Source organism: Procambarus clarkii, chromosome 31 (assembly GCF_040958095.1).
Source record: "Procambarus clarkii isolate CNS0578487 chromosome 31, FALCON_Pclarkii_2.0, whole genome shotgun sequence".
NCBI classification, from domain to species: Eukaryota; Metazoa; Arthropoda; class Malacostraca; order Decapoda; family Cambaridae; genus Procambarus; species Procambarus clarkii.
Genome location: NC_091180.1, coordinates 19,916,416 through 19,935,272, shown reverse-complemented (window position 1 = coordinate 19,935,272; position 18,857 = coordinate 19,916,416). Strand labels below are relative to the sequence as shown.

Below are 18,857 nucleotides of genomic sequence, written 5' to 3'. Positions count from 1 at the left end.
CCTAATGGTTCATTATGGTGCATAAAAATGTAAATACTTTTATATACACTGTAATAACAGCAAAAATAGTATGATTTATTGTTCAAGAATATAATATGTGCACATTAGTGCCATCAATATATTTGTGCATACCTATGTTCTACACATTGTGATACAAATAACATTATTGACAGTCCAGTGTATCATTGCACTTGAAAAAAGGGTAAAAAACATACAATGAAGTGTATGATGAAATACAATACATTCGATGTGTACATTTACAACTTTGTGCAAAATATACAGGGCTAGGCTGAACGTAGATCACTGGTTAAAACATTATTACACCTGCCAGAACTGCCAAGTGGTTCGTAATGGTGGACTAAAATGTAGACCTAGGCAAGTGCACATCAAAGAGGTCACACACTAAACAGACCAATGAAGACACACTCAGACCAGAAGATACAGAGACAATCAAGAGATAAAAGTTCATACTGATAAACTCAGTCACATTAACTTACTCAGACTGATCACAATACAAGATAATACAAGGATGGATACAAACACAATGGATTAAGTATACAGAAGGCCTTTATTGGCTAATACTTGGCAATACAAGTATATACACGGTACATAATACAAAAATTTGGTTGACTCAGAGATGGAGAATCTGCAGGAGGAACGGGAGATAAGAAAGGAAGAAATAAGATAAAACAGTAGGAAGAGTAAGTAAATAATTATCAAAAGAAAAAGGAAAAAACAAAAAAGAAAGAGGTGGAAGAAGTAATGACAAAGGGAGACAATGGCAGGAAAGTATAGTGTAGGGTGAGGTGGGATATATGTAGATATATGGTATAGGGAATATATATAAGAGGAGTGCTATAGGGGTACAAATGGCGCACAGAAAAGTATGGCACTGGTTGCCTCGGTGTGTTTGGTGTTTTAATGGCTTGAGTTTTTTCCGGTGTTTTAAATATTAGTTTTGGTGTTCATTCTTTCGTGTGTACAGACAACATGTATACATAAATTTCATGATGAAAACAAAATTATTCATTGATTATAATGACTATTACAAATAAGTATTAAAGATAGGTATTCGAATTTGTGTATTGTTAAAAATTCTCAAGATATAAATTATTAATATGTAAGTACCTGTACTGTACTTCATTCTATGTTGGCCAGTAATGAAGACTGAATATTTTTATGGATATATTTTCTTTATTAAGGCACTAAGATGCTGGTGATCTTGAGATTTTTTTTTTTGGTTACATAGTAACCTTAACGAGGATGCAGAGAGCTTTTGATAGTGCTACAATGCTACAATGTTTGCAGCTACTTCTGTCACTGCAAGATTGATTTTGCTCAAAATGCTGTAGAATTGTTTATAATTTAATTATGGTGCTGCACCATCACAGAGATCACTGGTAATGCTGTAAAATCAGCTGCATTTTTTAGAGCTTTAGTTGTCCTTAATTGATGTAATTAAGGACAATGTATACAATTCTGGGTATTCTTAATTGATGCTATACAATTCTGGGTATCAACTCAGTTTGTGATTTTTAATGCAACATGATTGCCTGTGAGTGATGTCTGTGTCGTTTTAATTACATATGCAAATCGATTTTAATATTTCATAAACACTGCATCATCTTAATCATAAAATGTTGCATAGTCAGCTGAAGCTGGCTGTTTACTGCTGCTTTTGTCTCCTGCGCTCAGCCAGCTGCTGTCTAAGGGCATCTAATTCAGCCTGCCTCTTCTCCTCGGCAAGGCGCTGACGTTCCCTCTGTTCTCTGTACAGAGCCAGCTCCTCTGGGGTGTAGTAGTTCTCACTAATGGGTAGAGATCAGAAAAAATTATGACATATGCAGGCCACTTTGAAGGAAAGGAAACAGTTTTTCTGTCTTCCAGTCCAGTACTAATAGATATTCAGGCATTCTTGAAAGAGTAGTCAAGCTCCAATATAAAATTGCAGAAATTAATGTAAAACTCATTAGCACATTTAAGAAATTAAAGAAAACTTTAAGATTCATATATAATAACAATAAAAAAGCAAGACCAAAGAGCAACAACACATCATGTAACTTTTCCAGTGGGGCATGAAGAGAAAAAGATGACCTTACCATCCACGGACATTCTGTGGCTCATCACAGGTGTAGGTTTCCTCGTTAAAGACAAGTCCAAGCTGGCAGAACTGAAGCCTTGGGGAGGTCTTCACACAGATGAAGAACTGGCGGCAGTCACGGGGGGATCGGTACTGTGGGTATCCGCTGAGTAACAGCTGATTGGTGGCCACGTTGTTGGGGCAGGAGAATCCAAGGAAAGCTGCAGGGGAACGAGACAAATGTTTAGGAGAGTGGATGTGCACAGTGAGGGTATACACAAAGGGTGTAGACTACATGTTGGAACATGGATAAAGGATGTTGAGGGGATTTCAGGTATAGAGAAGCTGTACGCTGTGCATATGTAATAGCAGCATGTGCACTGAATGCAAATTGAGTTAAGACATAATAAAAAAGCTGAATTAGTCCATAAATGATGGATGTGCAGCTGAACTAGAATATGGATAATAGATGTACATAACACTGAAAGCATTGAAAATAAATGTACAGTCGAGCTAGACATTAATTATGTGTGTACATTGAATTAGGGCATGGTTATGAGGTGTACTGCTGAGCTATGGCATAGGTAAGTGATGTATGTGGATTTGAAGCATTTATAATGTTTATAGGTGGAGTTGAGACATGGATAATGGGTATACATTGAATTGGAGCATGTATAAGGGGTGTATTGTAAAGAAGGAAGTGTATATGAAGGTGGGACATTGATAAAGAATGGGCAATGACATTTATGCATGGACAGATGTTCATGAGCAATAGATCCTTAAAGAAAGGCATGATTTAGGATATACATAAAGTTTTGGCATGGATAATGAGGTTATAATGGAGTTGGGGCATGAATAAGGGGTGTACATAAAGTTGGAGCATGGATAGAGGTCATACATAATGTTGGAGGTAGGATAAGGGGTGTGGCTATGAAGTTGAAAATAAAGGTAATTGGAGTTAGAGAATTAGCAAGGGATAAATATGAAATTAAGGCATGTACAAGAGCTGCATAGTGTAACTGGGACAAGAATGTGGGATGTATATGAGTTAGTTCATGGATTGTGACTACACGGTGAATATGGATGAACATAGATATGGGGAGTACATTGGAGCTAGAGACATAGATAAGGGGCGTACAGTATATGGTTATTGGGAATACAGTAAAGCTGAGTGTGGTTAAGAGTTGTATATATGGAGTTAGGATATGAATAAGTTGTGTACATTGAAGTGGGACATGGATCTAGGGTGTACATGGAGTTGGAAGTGAAGATAATGGACGTTTAATGGATCTGGAGCATTAATAAGGATGGACACCGGGCTTAGGATATAGACAAGGAATGTACACCGGAGGACGCGTGAATAAGGAATGTATCTAGAGTTGAATGTAAATATGGAATATTGGAATGATATTAGTAGTCAATGGGTTTTAAATAGGTGTGATTGTAGTGGAGGTGGTGTCGTAGTGGTGTTTGATGGAGGAACATACCACGATGTAGGGTGGATGACCATGTATGGTGGAGAATGGTGAGGGAGGACGAGCACTCAGAAGTATTTGACACTCATGATGTCTCACGGATTCCATAAGATACGTCTACTAGTCAGTACTCACTATACTTCAACGGTAAACACAGTATCTGAATGTACTGTATGTATATATGAAGTACACATAATAATAAAATAACAAATTTATCCAGGCCTCGCAAATGGTTTAAATCCATCTAAATAGTACAGACAGTACAGTATCAGTACAGTACAATACAGTAAATCGTACAGAATCGTACAAACCGTGAGAAAAATTATTGTCAAATACCAAAAAAAAACGCACGTTTGGCTAATGTTATTCAAAAATGTGATTCAAACGGTAAATGAGCGAAACAGCGTTCGAGAACAATTCGAAGACAAGAGCTGGGAGAGGTTTAGGTCAGTGTTACGCGGGCGCGGAGGGAGGGAGGAGCTCACACCTTCAGCGTCGCAGTCGGAGGACTCATCGGGCCACTCGCAACGGTAGGTGCTGGAGGCGAAGGCGAGGCCGGCCGGGCAGGACACCTGGTAACCCACGCCGTTGACGCAGTTGTAGAAGTAGCCACACTCGGCGGGGTTCCCGGAGCCGAAGTATCCCCACTGGTGCGGGCAGTTCTCCGCCGGCTGTGGTGGCTCTGGAAACCATAACAAGAAGTAAGTATTTTGTTTAGTTTCCGTAGATTTCGGCTTCCCGTCGGGATCCACATCTTACATAAGACACACACAAGATGGCTACACACCTTGTCATACTTCTTAGACTGATTGATAAAGATTAAGCCACCCAAGAGGTGGCACGGGCATGAATAGCCCATAATTCTAATTCCCGTAACTAATACTTCTTAGTGTTGACAAAACATTATCTAGCGTCTGAACGAATCTGAATTGAATGTACAAAATACAGGCGGTTGCTCCCAAAAGTCCACATTTTATACTAATGATTTTGTAGAGGTCTTGAGAAAATGGCAACAACAAAGAAACTAACATTTCCTAGCCCTATATGCAATGTATATACAACATTAGGCTTTAGATTGCATATACTAGACCTGAGATTCCTTATTTACGCCTTTGGTTAGGCTGTGTTGATGATTATTTATATTTAATTTTTGTAATATCCCTTGAAATTCCAGTAGGTCAAAACTTGTTATTTTGTGCAACTCCATACATGTACATTCCATTCATAATAGCTATAGGTAAAGTCAAGTTGGATAGCGGGTTGATATAAATTACTTTTCCTCATATAGTTTATATAAAATATGTAAATATTTATATTACTGTACCCAATAACTAGAACTGAACTATTAGACTTAAATTGGCAAAAATAGTTTTGCATAAGAGCGATTTTTTATATTTGCAAATATTACTTTTTAAATTGGTGAGCTCTTGTTAATATTAACATACAGGTATATCAGTTACACGAATTGCTAACTTCGGCCCAATTTTAATTATGGTGGGAAGTATTGAGGAATAATAGATATGTTTAGGTTAGAATAGCATACAAAGTTTAAATAAAAATAAAAATAAGAATTGTAACCACTAAATTTAATGTATCTATGAATGCACATGTTAAAATCTCAGAAAAAATCTATATTTTAATGAAATACAAATTGTGTTACTTTGGCTATTAAGTACAACATATAATGCTGATGGTCATTTAGAATTTATTTGAAATGTAGGTGTGCAAACACACACACACACATATATATATATATATATATATATATATATATATATATATATATATATATATATATATATATATATAATATACCTGTATATTTAATCTTCTGGTTTAGGGCTTCTATCCCTCTATTATTCTTGCATCAGGGTTTAGTTGAAAGAGGAGTTCTCCAAATATCATGTTCGTTTTTCAAGGTGAAGAAAAAAGTGAATAACAATAGAATGTATTACACTTATTATACAATTGCACTACGTTGCAATTGTGCTCTGACTTTGTGCAATTGTATAATAAGTGTAATACATTCTATAGTTATTCACTTTTTTCTTCACCTTGAAAAACGAACACGATATTTGGAGAACTCCTCTTTCAACTAAACCCTGATGCAAGAATAATAGAGGGATAGAAGCCCTAAACCGGAAGATAGTTAATACAGAATATTCTGTCATATTCAATGAGACATGTTTAAAAGAAAGCCTGCTGCCAGTAGTGTGTGTGTATATAATATATATATATATATATATATATATATATATATATATATATATATATATATATATATAATATACACGTGCGTGCACACGCGCTATATTATAACAAAACTAGGAGGCGGGATACAATGATGATAACATGTGTACTCACTCGTGCACGTCTCCCACTGTGACCCCCCCTCCCCTATACCTGCACCTCCACATCCAACTTTGGAACACTATTCAGTGGTGAGGGATATTGTGTGCTATGACCACCTGGATGAGAGTTTAGTATGACAGACGAAGCCTCGCTAATGACTTCTGACAAATTGTGCTCCATCATTTAATCTGTTGGGCCACATAGTCATTCATTTTCCTCCAGCCACATGAATATTGCATGAACAAGTGGCTGGTAACCTCGTTATTAAGGCGCTAAAGAAGTATATTTATAAACTAATTGATTACCAAGTTTCCCTTATTACTGTATATGAAAACATTAGCTTAACGTAACCTAAACATGATTTTAACGCCAAGACAACCTACCCACTTAAGAGAGGTGGAAGATGAACTACCGACCCATAAAAATACTTACGGGTTCGGCCCCTGGAGCCACAGTCGACCTCGGTGGGGTATCCACAGGGGTACGCTCCGTTGCGGATCTTGTCGTTAAAGAGGAGGCCGTCGGGACATAGCTGCTCGGTGGCGACGCCGTCCTTACACTCCACGTACTTGTCGCACTGCTGAGAGTCTGGGAAGTAGTGGATGTCCTCAGGCGGGCAGGACTGGGCCCACGCTGTTGGGAGGGAGAAATCTATCGTCATCTTGTGGCAAGGAAGGAGAAAGAATGCTAACTTCGGAAAGGAGAAAGGTCTGATTTGAGGAGTCTATACTTGTAGCATACTAAATGTATTTTTTGAATATATATATATCATAGCCTAAGAATGTGTTGATGCAAAAATGTGAAGTTTTAAGACATAATTATTGTGGTGCATAAATATGATGCGTGGAACATAATTGATGTACAAGTTCACACACACCACAGGACACACAGTTAAGCACTTTCTAAGTCGAAGAATGATTTATTAATTCTTGAGGACAAATAATTTACTGAAAAACTATAACGTCTCAAACGCCCATTAAATATTTTATTACCTTCCAATGCTCATACTATATAAAAACAAGGACGGTAAATTATACAACCTAATTAAAGTCCATTTGTCAAGGTATTTATAGAGGGAGTCCTTGATATTTTATCTCGGAGGCAACCACAGGTCGCCTGTGTAGGGCTGGAGTCGCCCCGGGAGAGGACAGAGTTAAGTGGAGGACGCTGGGGGAAGGCGTACGCGTTTGAGTGAAAATTATCCCCAGTCCGGCACTGCAGGGATTTACCTGTGTACGAGTTCAGGAGTTTTCATACTTTAGTAGACCCATGGTGATAGCCTGATCAGTATTATTGCTGCTTTGCAGTTCCCAGTCCCACATAGCCATCAGCCCGGCTCGTCCGGCATGCTTATCAAGTTCCTTTTGAAACAACGTGGCACATAGTTGAATGTGAACACCTGAGAACAGTGATGATTTTCAACTTTTATGATAGGATGTCCAGTAATTTACACTACTGTATTATTTAGGAAGGATTTAATTCTCCTGAATTTCTAATAAATTTGTTATTAATTAAAAAAAATAAAGTTTTCGAGGGCTTATAATCACAGAATCCAACATCTATAGGAATGTAGGCCCGATTATTCTGCCCGAAACGCTATGCGTGTTAGTGGCTTTTCAAGAATGTAAAAACATCAATGCTCTCATAAACCCAATGTACCTTTTTGTGTATATATATATATATATATATATATATATATATATATATATATATATATATATATGTCGTACCTAGTAGCCAGAACTCACTTCTGAGCCTACTATGCAAGGCCCAATTTGCCTAATAAGCCAAGTTTTCATGAATTAATTGCTTTTCGACTACCTAACCTACCTAACCTAACCTAACCTAACTTTTTCGGCTACCTAACCTAACCTAACCTATAAAGATAGGTTAGGTTAGGTTAGGTAGGGTTGGTTAGGTTCGGTCATATATCTACGTTAATTTTAACTCCAATAAAAAAAAATTGACCTCTTACATAATGAAATGGGTTGCTTTATCATTTCATAAGAAAAAATTTAGAGAAAATATATTAATTCATGAAAACTTGGCTTATTAGGCAAATCGGGCGTTGCATTGTAGGCTGAAAAGTGAGTTCTGGCTACTAGGTACGACATATATATATATATATATATATATATATATATATAATATATATATATATAATATATATATATATTATATATATATATATATATATATATATATATATATATATATATATTATATATATATATATATGAATGAAAACTCACACCCCAGAAGTGACTCGAACCCATACTCCCAGAAGCAACGCAACTGGTAACTACAGGGCGCCTTAATCCGCTTGACCATCACGGCCGTCAAAAGGAAGTGATAGCCGAGGCTATTTGAGCCACTTCCCCGACGGCAACTCGGATGGTAATCTTGGGCATAGCATTTCACCAAATCACCTCATTCTTTGGGGCACACGTGAGGAACACAAAATACAGGCGCCTACAACAAATACAGGTATACAAAATACAGGTAACTACAGGCGCCCTGTAGTTACCAGTTGCGTTGCTTCTGGGAGTATGGGTTCGAGTCACTTCTGGGGTGTGAGTTTTCATTCGCATATAGTCCTGGGGACCATTCAGGCTTGTTCGCATATATATATATATATATATATATATATATATATATATATATATATATATATATATATATATATATATATATATATAATACATAAATTATAGCTGCTTCTATATAGCTTCACTTTATTTGGGTTTATAACGCTTTGTTTTTCTTCCCTCATAGAGGACAATGGAGACGCGGTGAAAGTGATCTTATCTTTGCCTTTTCTCGAAAACATCGGCGGGATTATTCGACAAAGAAAATTCCAAACTGAATTTCAGAAACGGCGAAACATGCATATTATGCTGAATAGTATGACAATATACATGCGATCGTGAGAGTATAGTATAGCCGTCTACGAGAAAAGATTTATCATGCCAAATTATGTAGGGAATGACAGGCGTGTCTGGAGTGGGTTTGGACACCTTGAAGATGACCCACCAGCTAGTCATCCCCGTATGGCGGCGTCTGGCACCTCCCATTGACCTCCACAAGGTAAGTGAAAGTGGTCCTGCCCTCCGCACGCTGCGGGGCACTGACTGCCCTCCACGCATGCTACAGGGCACTGACTGCCCTCCACTCGTGCTACAGGGCACTGACTGCCCTCCACGCATGCTACAGGGCACTGACTGCCCTGCACGCATGCACTGACTGCCCTGCACGCATGCACTGACTGCCCTCCACGCCATCTTGGCCAGTTCACATCCCAGTTCATAATTTATCCTCGTATCACAGGTCTTAGACTATCTTAGCCCTTCAGAGTACTGTTATAGCCTAGCACTATATACTGTATTGCATAGCCTAGTACTATATAACGTAGGCATACTGGCTTAATAGCGCTCTTATTTATCTTAAGTTGCCAAGACACGGACGTAATATTTGTACACCAACAGTACTTATTTAGCAGAATTGTACTTGATTGTTCCATCGAGAAGTCATCTGTATTTTGGTAATTACAAAACTAACGTAAGGTAAATCTCAGCTGATACTTAACCAACCTATCAATTCCTAGCGTAACTTAAACTTATCTACTCTAATCTGTTCATTACTCATCTACTCATTATAACGTTTATTCGCCTCGAAAACAGAACGAAAACTCTTTGGAATGTGTGTCAGCTCAAAGTACAGATTTTAACATTTAGAGCAAAGTACAAAATTGTACTTGGCCTACTTTAGACGTAAATTTTTTAATGTTAATGTGGCGTTAATCTCTAGCTTCCCGTAGCCAGGGATAAGGTTGAACGCGCGGTCACTTACTCAGTTGCAACTACTCACTAGGCGATGAGTTGCTGGCTACTTAATCTGGCCGAATGGCGCGCGCATCATCCATAGGCTTTAGTTCAGTGCAAAGAATTCATATTTGCATAACTAAATATTATTATTGTAATTATTATATTTGCCAACATATTTGCTGACTATCCTGTGTGATAAGGATTTTTAGCACCACGTAGCTAGATTTTTGAGACACTGTACTCCCCTTCATATAGTCTAGGGCAGCTGCACAAATGCAGATGTACCTGAATGTGTTAAAATAATACATTACTTTATATTTTTTTCATTAAGTAATATACAACTAGACGTATTATCCTCGTAAACGTCGGCGACGAATGACTATGGAACTGGTAACCATGGAAATCGGGGGAAAATAGGCTGGAAAATTCAGCCTATTTAAAAAATCATCAATTCAGAAACAAATGAGCGATGTTGTTGATGTATTGGCGAACGAGATGGAGTTAGGACTGTTTTAGACCCCCAAATATTGTAATCCAACTTTTGTGCCAAGACGTTACCTTACCGAACCTTCCCGAGACGGACGGACATTATCACGCGCCTACGTACGTACGTACGTACGTGCCCAGACCCAGGCTCATGCAAGCCGAGGTGACATTTACCAACACCTTCTCCACACCCACATGCCTTAATGAGGGCGGCCTTTGTTTATTATTATTTATTATTATTATTATTATTGTATTTATTATTAGTATTGTTTTTCTACCACAGACATGGCCACACATTTTCAATGCTAACCAGCATATATACAGTTTCTTCAGTCCTCCATGGACAGGGTTAGAGGTCTGTTAAACTCTAAATCCCTAAATAAACTAAATCCAGGAAGCAGCCGACTAGGGAAGGGAACTCGGGAGAAAGCGCCAAGCCATAACGACAATATAGCACTTGGAAGGGGTCAGGATAAGAATTTGGGATGGGACGGGGGAAAGTAATGGTGCTTAACCATTTGGACGGTCGGGGATCGAATGCAGGAACAAAGGAAGGAGCTTGTTTATGGGGTGCCAGATAAGATGTCTCAGCCAAGGGCGCCGTCTGGTGGCCGGGTGTCCTTTACCTGGTTGATACCTGGTTGATGGGGTTCTGGGAGTTCTTCTACTCCCCAAGCCCGGCCCGAGGCCAGGCTTGACTTGTGAGAGTTTGGTCCACCAGGCTGTTGCTTGGAGCGGCCCGCAGGCCCACATACCCACCACAGCCCGCTTGGTCCGGCACTCCTTGGAGGAATAAATCTAGTTTCCTCTTGAAAATGTCCACGGTTGTTCCGGCAATATTTCTTATGCTTGCTGGGAGGACGTTGAACAACCTTTGACACTTTGACACTTTGATGATTTGGGAAGCGTACTTCTTGCGCCTTCTGATACGGAAGTTCCTGGAAAAAATATTAGTAGACGTCATGCGCACAAGGCAACTCCTTGGATCAGCTGAGGCCATAAACACAACGTACCGCCCTACGGCGCGGCAAGTCTCCCTCTCACATCCACCTCTGTTTTAGTCCACGCTCCTCTATCTACACCACAACGTAACAAGCACTTTTGACACTTATCATCCTCAACATAAACGCGTCTCCCAACATCTGTACTGGTGCAGTCATTGCAGGGCAAACTCTTACTGCAAACTGCACCTACTATCAAGAAGAACGTAAACAGTCTCCGTGGTGTAGTGGTAAGACACTCGCCTGGCGTTCCACGAGCGCTTTGTCATGGGTTCGTATCCTGGCCGGGGAGGATTTACTGGGCGCAAATCCGTAACTGTAGCTTCTGTTTAACTCAACAGTAAAACAAAAAAAAACGAAGGAAGCGAGACCATCGCTCTACCGTCCAGCTTAAGTTGTTGTGCCCAAATTCAACATTACTATCCAGAGTAATGTTAAATTAAACGTTTTGCACGAATTAAAAAACTATGCATATCCCATTTGGATTAATTTTAATGGGGATTAGAAATTAAAAATGTGTGCGCTATAATGACTGTCTTCCCTAGAGCACGAACACGGAGCTTGTAAACTGTTCACTAAGTGCAGTTTACCGTCTGGATCATGGTAAGAGCATACACGATAAGCAAGAAGAGACGTAGGTAAACTGAATCCAGATTTACTACATTCCGACGCTAGGCTTTCAATCCAGTGCTTGTGATATTTAGTTCGAAGCTGCCCCGTTACATTTTAGCGAGCCAATGCGGCCAAATGTGTGACCACTTGTCACTCCTTTCAACCAGGTTCAGCCCAGAAAGTTGTCGCACTCCCCGACTCGACGGGTGACTGACTGTACAAGCAAGACAGGCTGTCTCTCGCCCGTCACTGTTCAGGTTGAACTCATTAGCAAGTGGTGGCTCGATTAAATTGAATGGTAATTGTCGGCGAAATCTGCTAATTCCTTTCACGCAAATTATTTGACGATGGGTTGAATCGGCAGGATTTTTATAGACCATCGTGTCTCAAAATCAACGCGTCCCACAAAATAATTTAACTTCGTAAAATGGGAGATATAAACATTCAGAGATAAATTTACGATAGAACGCGTGTACCTGCAGGACGTCAGTGTACCTAAGATGGCAGTGTACCAGCAGGACGTCAGTGTACCTAAGATGGCAGTGTACCTGCAGGACGTCAGTGTACCTAAGATGGCAGTGTACCAGCAGGACGTCAGTGTACCTAAGATGGTAATGTACCAGCAGGACGTCAGTGTACCTCAATCAGCAGATATCGGAGCCAACGAGAAATGAAAATATTCTAGATCTGGTCTTTACGAACAATGAAGACATTATCAGAGACATTACGATATCAGATACCACATACTCAGATCACAAACTCATTGAAGTGCAAACGACCATCAATACTCAGAATAGACCTAAAACGTTGATAAAGCGAGAGGGGCTATTCAGTAAATTCAATTTTAATAATAAAAGGATAGACTGGGAGATAATAAACAGGGAACTTACAAACATTCCATGGGGAACTGTTCTAAATAATACAAGTCTTACAGAAGGAATAGAAAAACTTACTTCAGAAGCGTATCAAGTCTGTCTGAAACATGTTCCTTTGAGGAAAGCCAGAAAGAGATCTAACGTAGAAAGAGAACGCAGACGACACTATAAACGCAGGAAAAAAATAACGGAACTGCTTATGCAGACACGAATTTCCCGTCAAAGAAGGAATAATTTAAATAGGGAGATTGAAGAAATCGAGCGGAAATTGAAACACTCATATGAAACTGAAGAAAGGCAGTTAGAACAGAAAGCAATTCAGGAAATAAAGAAAAATCCAAAATATTTTTTCTCATATGCGAAATCAAAAGCAAAAACCACTGCCAGTATTGGACCTATTCGTACAAGTGAAGGTTCATACACGGAGGATGACAAAGAAATTAGTGAAATCCTAAAAAAGCAGTATGAGGACATGTTTAGCACTCCAATAAACAACATGAAGGTGGAAGATCCAGACAATTTCTTTATGCGGGATATTCAAACCCCGGTAAATATAACTGATATAAACACGAGCGCACTAAATTTTGAAAAAGAAATTGAAAACATGCCCATGCACTCGGCCCCAGGTCCAGACTCATGGAATTCAATATTTATAAAGAAATGCAAAGTGCCGGTAGCGCAGGCACTCAGTATAGTGTGGAGGAAGAGCTTGGACACGGGGGAGATACCAGATGCACTTAAAGTAGCAGACATAGCCCCTCTACACAAGGGAGGGAGCAAAACATTGGCAAAAAATTATAGACCAGTTGCACTAACATCGCACATCATAAAAGTATTTGAGAGAGTGATTAGGAGTCAGGTCACCAATTTCATGGAGACCAATGACCTTCATAACCCAGGCCAACATGGATTTCGAGCGGGAAGATCGTGCCTCTCACAGCTACTTGAGCACTACGACAAAGTCACTGAGGCATTAGAAGAGAAACAGAATGGTGATGTGATATACACGGACTTCGCAAAGGCCTTCGATAAATGTGACCATGGCGTGATAGCACACAAAATGAAGTCAATGGGAATAACCGGTAAAGTAGGACGCTGGATACTCAGTTTTCTGTCAAACAGGACTCAGCGAGTAACTGTCAACCATATAAAATCTAGTCCAAGTGCAGTGAAAAGCTCTGTACCTCAGGGTACAGTCCTTGCACCACTGCTTTTCCTTATTCTCATATCAGATATAGACAAAAATACAAGTCACAGCTTCGTATCATCCTTTGCAGATGACACAAAAATCAGTATGAAAATTACCTCGGCTGAGGACATTGAAAAACTTCAAGCTGATATTAATAAAGTTTTCGACTGGGCATCAGAAAATAACATGATGTTTAACAGTGATAAATTCCAGGTACTCAGGTACGGTAAAAATTAGGACCTTAAACATAATACAGAGTACAAAACACAATCAAATGTACCCATAGTAGGAAAACAGCATGTAAAGGATTTGGGAATAATAATGTCTGACGACCTAACGTTTAAGGAGCATAACCAAGCAAATATTGCGACAGCCAGAAAAATGATAGGATGGATTACGAGAACTTTCAAATCCAGGGATCCCATCACAATGGTTGTACTCTTCAAGGCACTTGTGTTGTCCCGTCTTGAGTACTGCTCAGTACTCACTTCCCCCTTCAAAGCAGGAGAGATTGCTGAAATAGAGGGAATACAGAGAACATATACGGCACGCATAGACGCAATAAAGCACCTAAATTATTGGGATCGTCTCAAAGCCCGCCAAATGTACTCACTAGAAAGAAGACGAGAGAGATATCAAATAATATACACCTGGAAGATACTGGAGGGCCAAGTACCAAATCTACACAGTAAAATAACAACGTACTGGAGTGAACGACATGGAAGAAAATGTAGAATAGAACCAATGAAGAGCAGAGGTGCCATAGGCACAATCAGAGAACACTGTATAAACATCAGAGGTCCGCGGTTGTTCAATGTCCTCCTAGCAAGCATAAGAAATATTGCCGGAACAACCGTGGACATTTTCAAGAGGAAACTAGATTTATTCCTCCAAGGAGTGCCGGACCAACCGGGCTGTGGTGGGTATGTGGGCCTGCGGGCCGCTCCAAGCAACAGCCTGGTGGACCAAACTCTCACAAGTCGAGCCTGGCCTCGGGCCGGGCTTGGGGAGTAGACGAACTCCCAGAACCCCATCAACCAGGTATCAACCAGGTACCTAAGATGGTAGTGTACCAGCAGGACGTCAGTGTACCTAAGATGGTAATGTACCAGCAGGACGTCAGTGTACCTAAGATGGCAGTGTACCAGCAGGACGTCAGTGTACCTAAGATGGTAATGTACCAGCAGGACGTCAGTGTACCTAAGATGGTAGTGTACCAGCAGGACGTCAGTGTACCTAAGATGGTAATGTACCAGCAGGACGTCAGTGTACCTAAGATGGTAGTGTACCAGCAGGACGTCAGTGTACCTAAGATGGTAGTGTACCAGCAGGACGTCAGTGTACCTAAGATGGTAATGTACCTGCAGGACGTCAGTGTACCTAAGATGGCAGTGTACCAGCAGGACGTCAGTGTACCTAAGATGGTAGTGTACCAGCAGGACGTCAGTGTACCTAAGATGGTAATGTACCAGCAGGACGTCAGTGTACCTAAGATGGTAATGTACCAGCAGGACGTCAGTGTACCTAAGATGGTAATGTACCAGCAGGACGTCAGTGTACCTAAGATGGTAATGTACCAGCAGGACGTCAGTGTACCTAAGATGGTAATGTACCAGCAGGACGTCAGTGTACCTAAGATGGTAATGTACCAGCAGGACGTCAGTGTACCTAAGATGGTAATGTACCAGCAGGACGTCAGTGTACCTAAGATGGTAGTGTACCAGCAGGACGTCAGTGTACCTAAGATGGTAATGTACCAGCAGGACGTCAGTGTACCTAAGATGGTAATGTACCAGCAGGACGTCAGTGTACCTAAGATGGTAATGTACCAGCAGGACGTCAGTGTACCTAAGATGGTAATGTACCAGCAGGACGTCAGTGTACCTAAGATGGTAGTGTACCAGCAGGACGTCAGTGTACCTAAGATGGTAATGTACCTGCAGAACGTCAGTGCATTGTACCGTCTCTGTCGTGGCAGGTTTAGAGGGTGCCTACGTGTCCAGGCTAGGAGACCTGAGCGGGCGAGCAGTGTCAGAGCCTGGGCTCCTGACAAACCAGTCTCTAAGTAATAACCCGAGACTGGCTGGCCCGGTAGGCAGCGCAGCCTTTCACAAAATAACTTTTCACCGAGTAACAAGTTAACCTTGACTGCCCACAACCCCCCAGCTGGTCAAATGGGCCTTACCCTCCTGCAGCTCTCGGCTGTCTCGCCCTTCAGCTTTGATCAAAGGAGAAAACCAATATGATAATTGTTTGATAATTACCATTTTTTTCCAAATTGAATAACAATGCGAGATTGTTTTTGTGTTGATGTCTCGGGTTGTGGCTTGTGGCTTGCTTACAATAGAAGTAAGAACACGCTACTGGTGTTCATATATGGCTTAAGTATGTGCGCCTGCAAGGTCTTGCATAACGTTGACCATAGACAACCCTGGTCATTGGTTTTAATCGCCTTCCTTTTAATGATCTCTACGAGATAATCGTTAGGGTATCCATTATGGATAGAAGTTGTTCGTCAACCAGCGTTCCACTAAAGTTGTTTGAGAGCACGGTTGATGTAGTCGCCTGTACCAGACAGGACACTCCCACTAGCATAATGGCACAATCCTATGGTGGTTCCAAGAGTGCAGACTGCAGTGTGAAAGCCACCATTGATATCCGAGACTGATACGTCTAGGGAAGGCGGCGTACCGTCCCTCTCCATTTGTTGTTGTTTTAGATTCAGCTACTCGGAACAAAAGTTCCAAGTAGTACGGGCTATGGTGAATCCGTAGTGGACTTACCTGGCACAGGAGCGGGGTTGTAACTCGTCCCTCTCCATCTAGTAAGTGAAACTTGGCACGGAACTTAGCTCGAATGCATCCTTAATCTGTATCAAGTGATCAGACTTGCGTGCTTGCGAGATGGAGAGTGAAGGGGAACTGCCTTTCCCTAGATTTAAGTCTCTGCACGGCGATTGATTGATAAAGATTAAGCCACCCAAGAGGTGGCACGGGCATGAATAGCCCGTAAATCTGCACGGCATAGTAGCTTTGTTACAAGTGCTGTGACTGTGAACTTTGTGTTGTGCATCCACGGCACCTCCGTAGCAGCTGGCCTGCATCTTCACAATGTGCAGAAGAGATTGTGAATTTGTTAACTTTTTTGTACTTGGTTAGAAAGTTTTACAATGATCTTTTGACAGATGTGTTTGTACACCAGTCTGTTCTCTAGCCTGTGCCACTCCATAAACAATCCAGTCTTTTATAGCCTAGCCAGACACGTACAATCCCAGACAACCCACCTAACCTATCGAGTCCGTTGCACAGAAAACGTCAATTTTTGTGTGCCTTTACTTTCTTTATACATTGCATTTGTAACGTTGATTACCGTAGCGTAAAACTGCATCCTGTTAGATGAGAGGACGGGGGCAGGATATCCGTTTCCAATAAGGATAAATACAGATAATATATCATGGTAATATCTGACATTTGTGTGCCTTCCTCTGTATTGCCTCGCGGCCGGTTTAAATTACAACTCAAAATGGCTTCATAGGCCGTGAATAATTGCACCGTAAAGTCATTGTACAAGCAGCAGATTACTCTGTTGTTGCCCGGCTTTACATTGTGAAGGGCAAGTAGCACGAGACAAATTATCCTGGAGTACTGGAGAGGCCAAGAGAGCAATTACCCACTTTCAGCAGCTTGCGTCAGCACAGGCAAAAACTGTTCCAATAAATATTGTCCATACTGGGGCAGCTGGAGGGAGTGACCGGCCGCCAGGGACACAACTGGAATGGTAACGAGAACATTGTAGAGTTCGGTGTGAAGCAACCGACTTGTAACGCAAACAACATTATAAAATAACGAGATTGGTCACGCGACCTTAGTAGTGTTCACAGTACAATCTCTTGTATCACGCTACATACCTAATTTTTGCACTGCCTAATCGGAATAGTTAATACATTAGATGATTGTATTGCTCTTGTAGACTCGTTTGAAGATTGAATTATGTCTACAACCGGTTGGACCCACGGTTCGATTCCCAGGCAGGGCATTTGGGCACGTTTCGTTTCATCAGATACACCTGTTCACCCAGTAGTTAACAAGTGCCTGGGAGTTGGGCAACTGTCAGGCACCAGGCTAGCAAGTGCCATCATACTGGGTGATGATACAGCATAGTGTAAGAACAGTCAAAATCAGCAGCTTCTGCAACATGTATGTGGGCATATATGTACGTTTCAAACGTACACACGCAATTTCTCATTTAAATATCCGAATTTGTAATTAAAATGTTGGAGAAACTTCATAAACCCTTGCAGGAACATGTTTACGACCTACAGATGATGAAGACGTTTTGTATTGCGCCACAGAATATATTGGAAACTCGGCCCAATTTATGATACAATATAGGCAGCTATGGCTGAGAATTTGGGAAGAAACGTGAGAGATTACGAACATGTAGACGTAAGAGGCGACTCTTCTGCATGCAACGATGTGTTCTTAACCCTGTGGAAGAGACTGTATAATGCTGAGTTATCCTTTACGTTATGTGTTTAGAGCGTGGTGGAGGCTTCTTGGCCTTGGCCGGGTAATGACGGTGGTGAGTAATTGTCTCGCTTCTTGACGTCGGGGAATAGCTGCGTGGCTTCGGCGAGGGGTGGGGGGGAGGGAGGGTAGATGACGGCAGAGGGGGGAAGGGGACAGGTGACTGAAGATGAAGGGGGGGAGGGGGCGCAAGCGAGGGAACAATGAGCCCACATCAGTTGTCAGGGGATGAATATGTCTTGCCTGGAGTCAGAGAGGATCCGTCTTGGAATGTGTTGACAAGTCTTGGCAGGCTGGACACCGCTCAAGACGGTGCCGGACGAGACCACATTTGTCCAAGATATAATCTTATATAACAATTATAAATAAGAGACAAACACCCACAGAAAAAAAATCATTTTTGAATAAATGACGCACAAATCCTATAGTCAGAGGAA

At 41.0% G+C, this 18,857-nt stretch overlaps 1 protein-coding gene across 1 annotated transcript in view; it reads right to left on the bottom strand.

The window, feature by feature from the left end:
* Positions 1-549: 549 nt before the first annotated feature.
* Positions 550-18,857, bottom strand: part of LOC123758758 (protein obstructor-E) — a 30,554-nt gene continuing 12,246 nt past the window's right edge. The window contains exons 2-5 of the mRNA XM_045743413.2: positions 6,340-6,540; positions 4,043-4,237; positions 2,100-2,301; positions 550-1,808 (exon numbers count right to left, since the gene is read on the bottom strand). Of these exons, the coding sequence (XP_045599369.1) occupies positions 1,667-1,808; positions 2,100-2,301; positions 4,043-4,237; positions 6,340-6,540 (740 nt within the window). The 3' untranslated portion in view covers positions 550-1,666. The remainder of the gene's footprint in view (positions 1,809-2,099; positions 2,302-4,042; positions 4,238-6,339; positions 6,541-18,857) is intronic.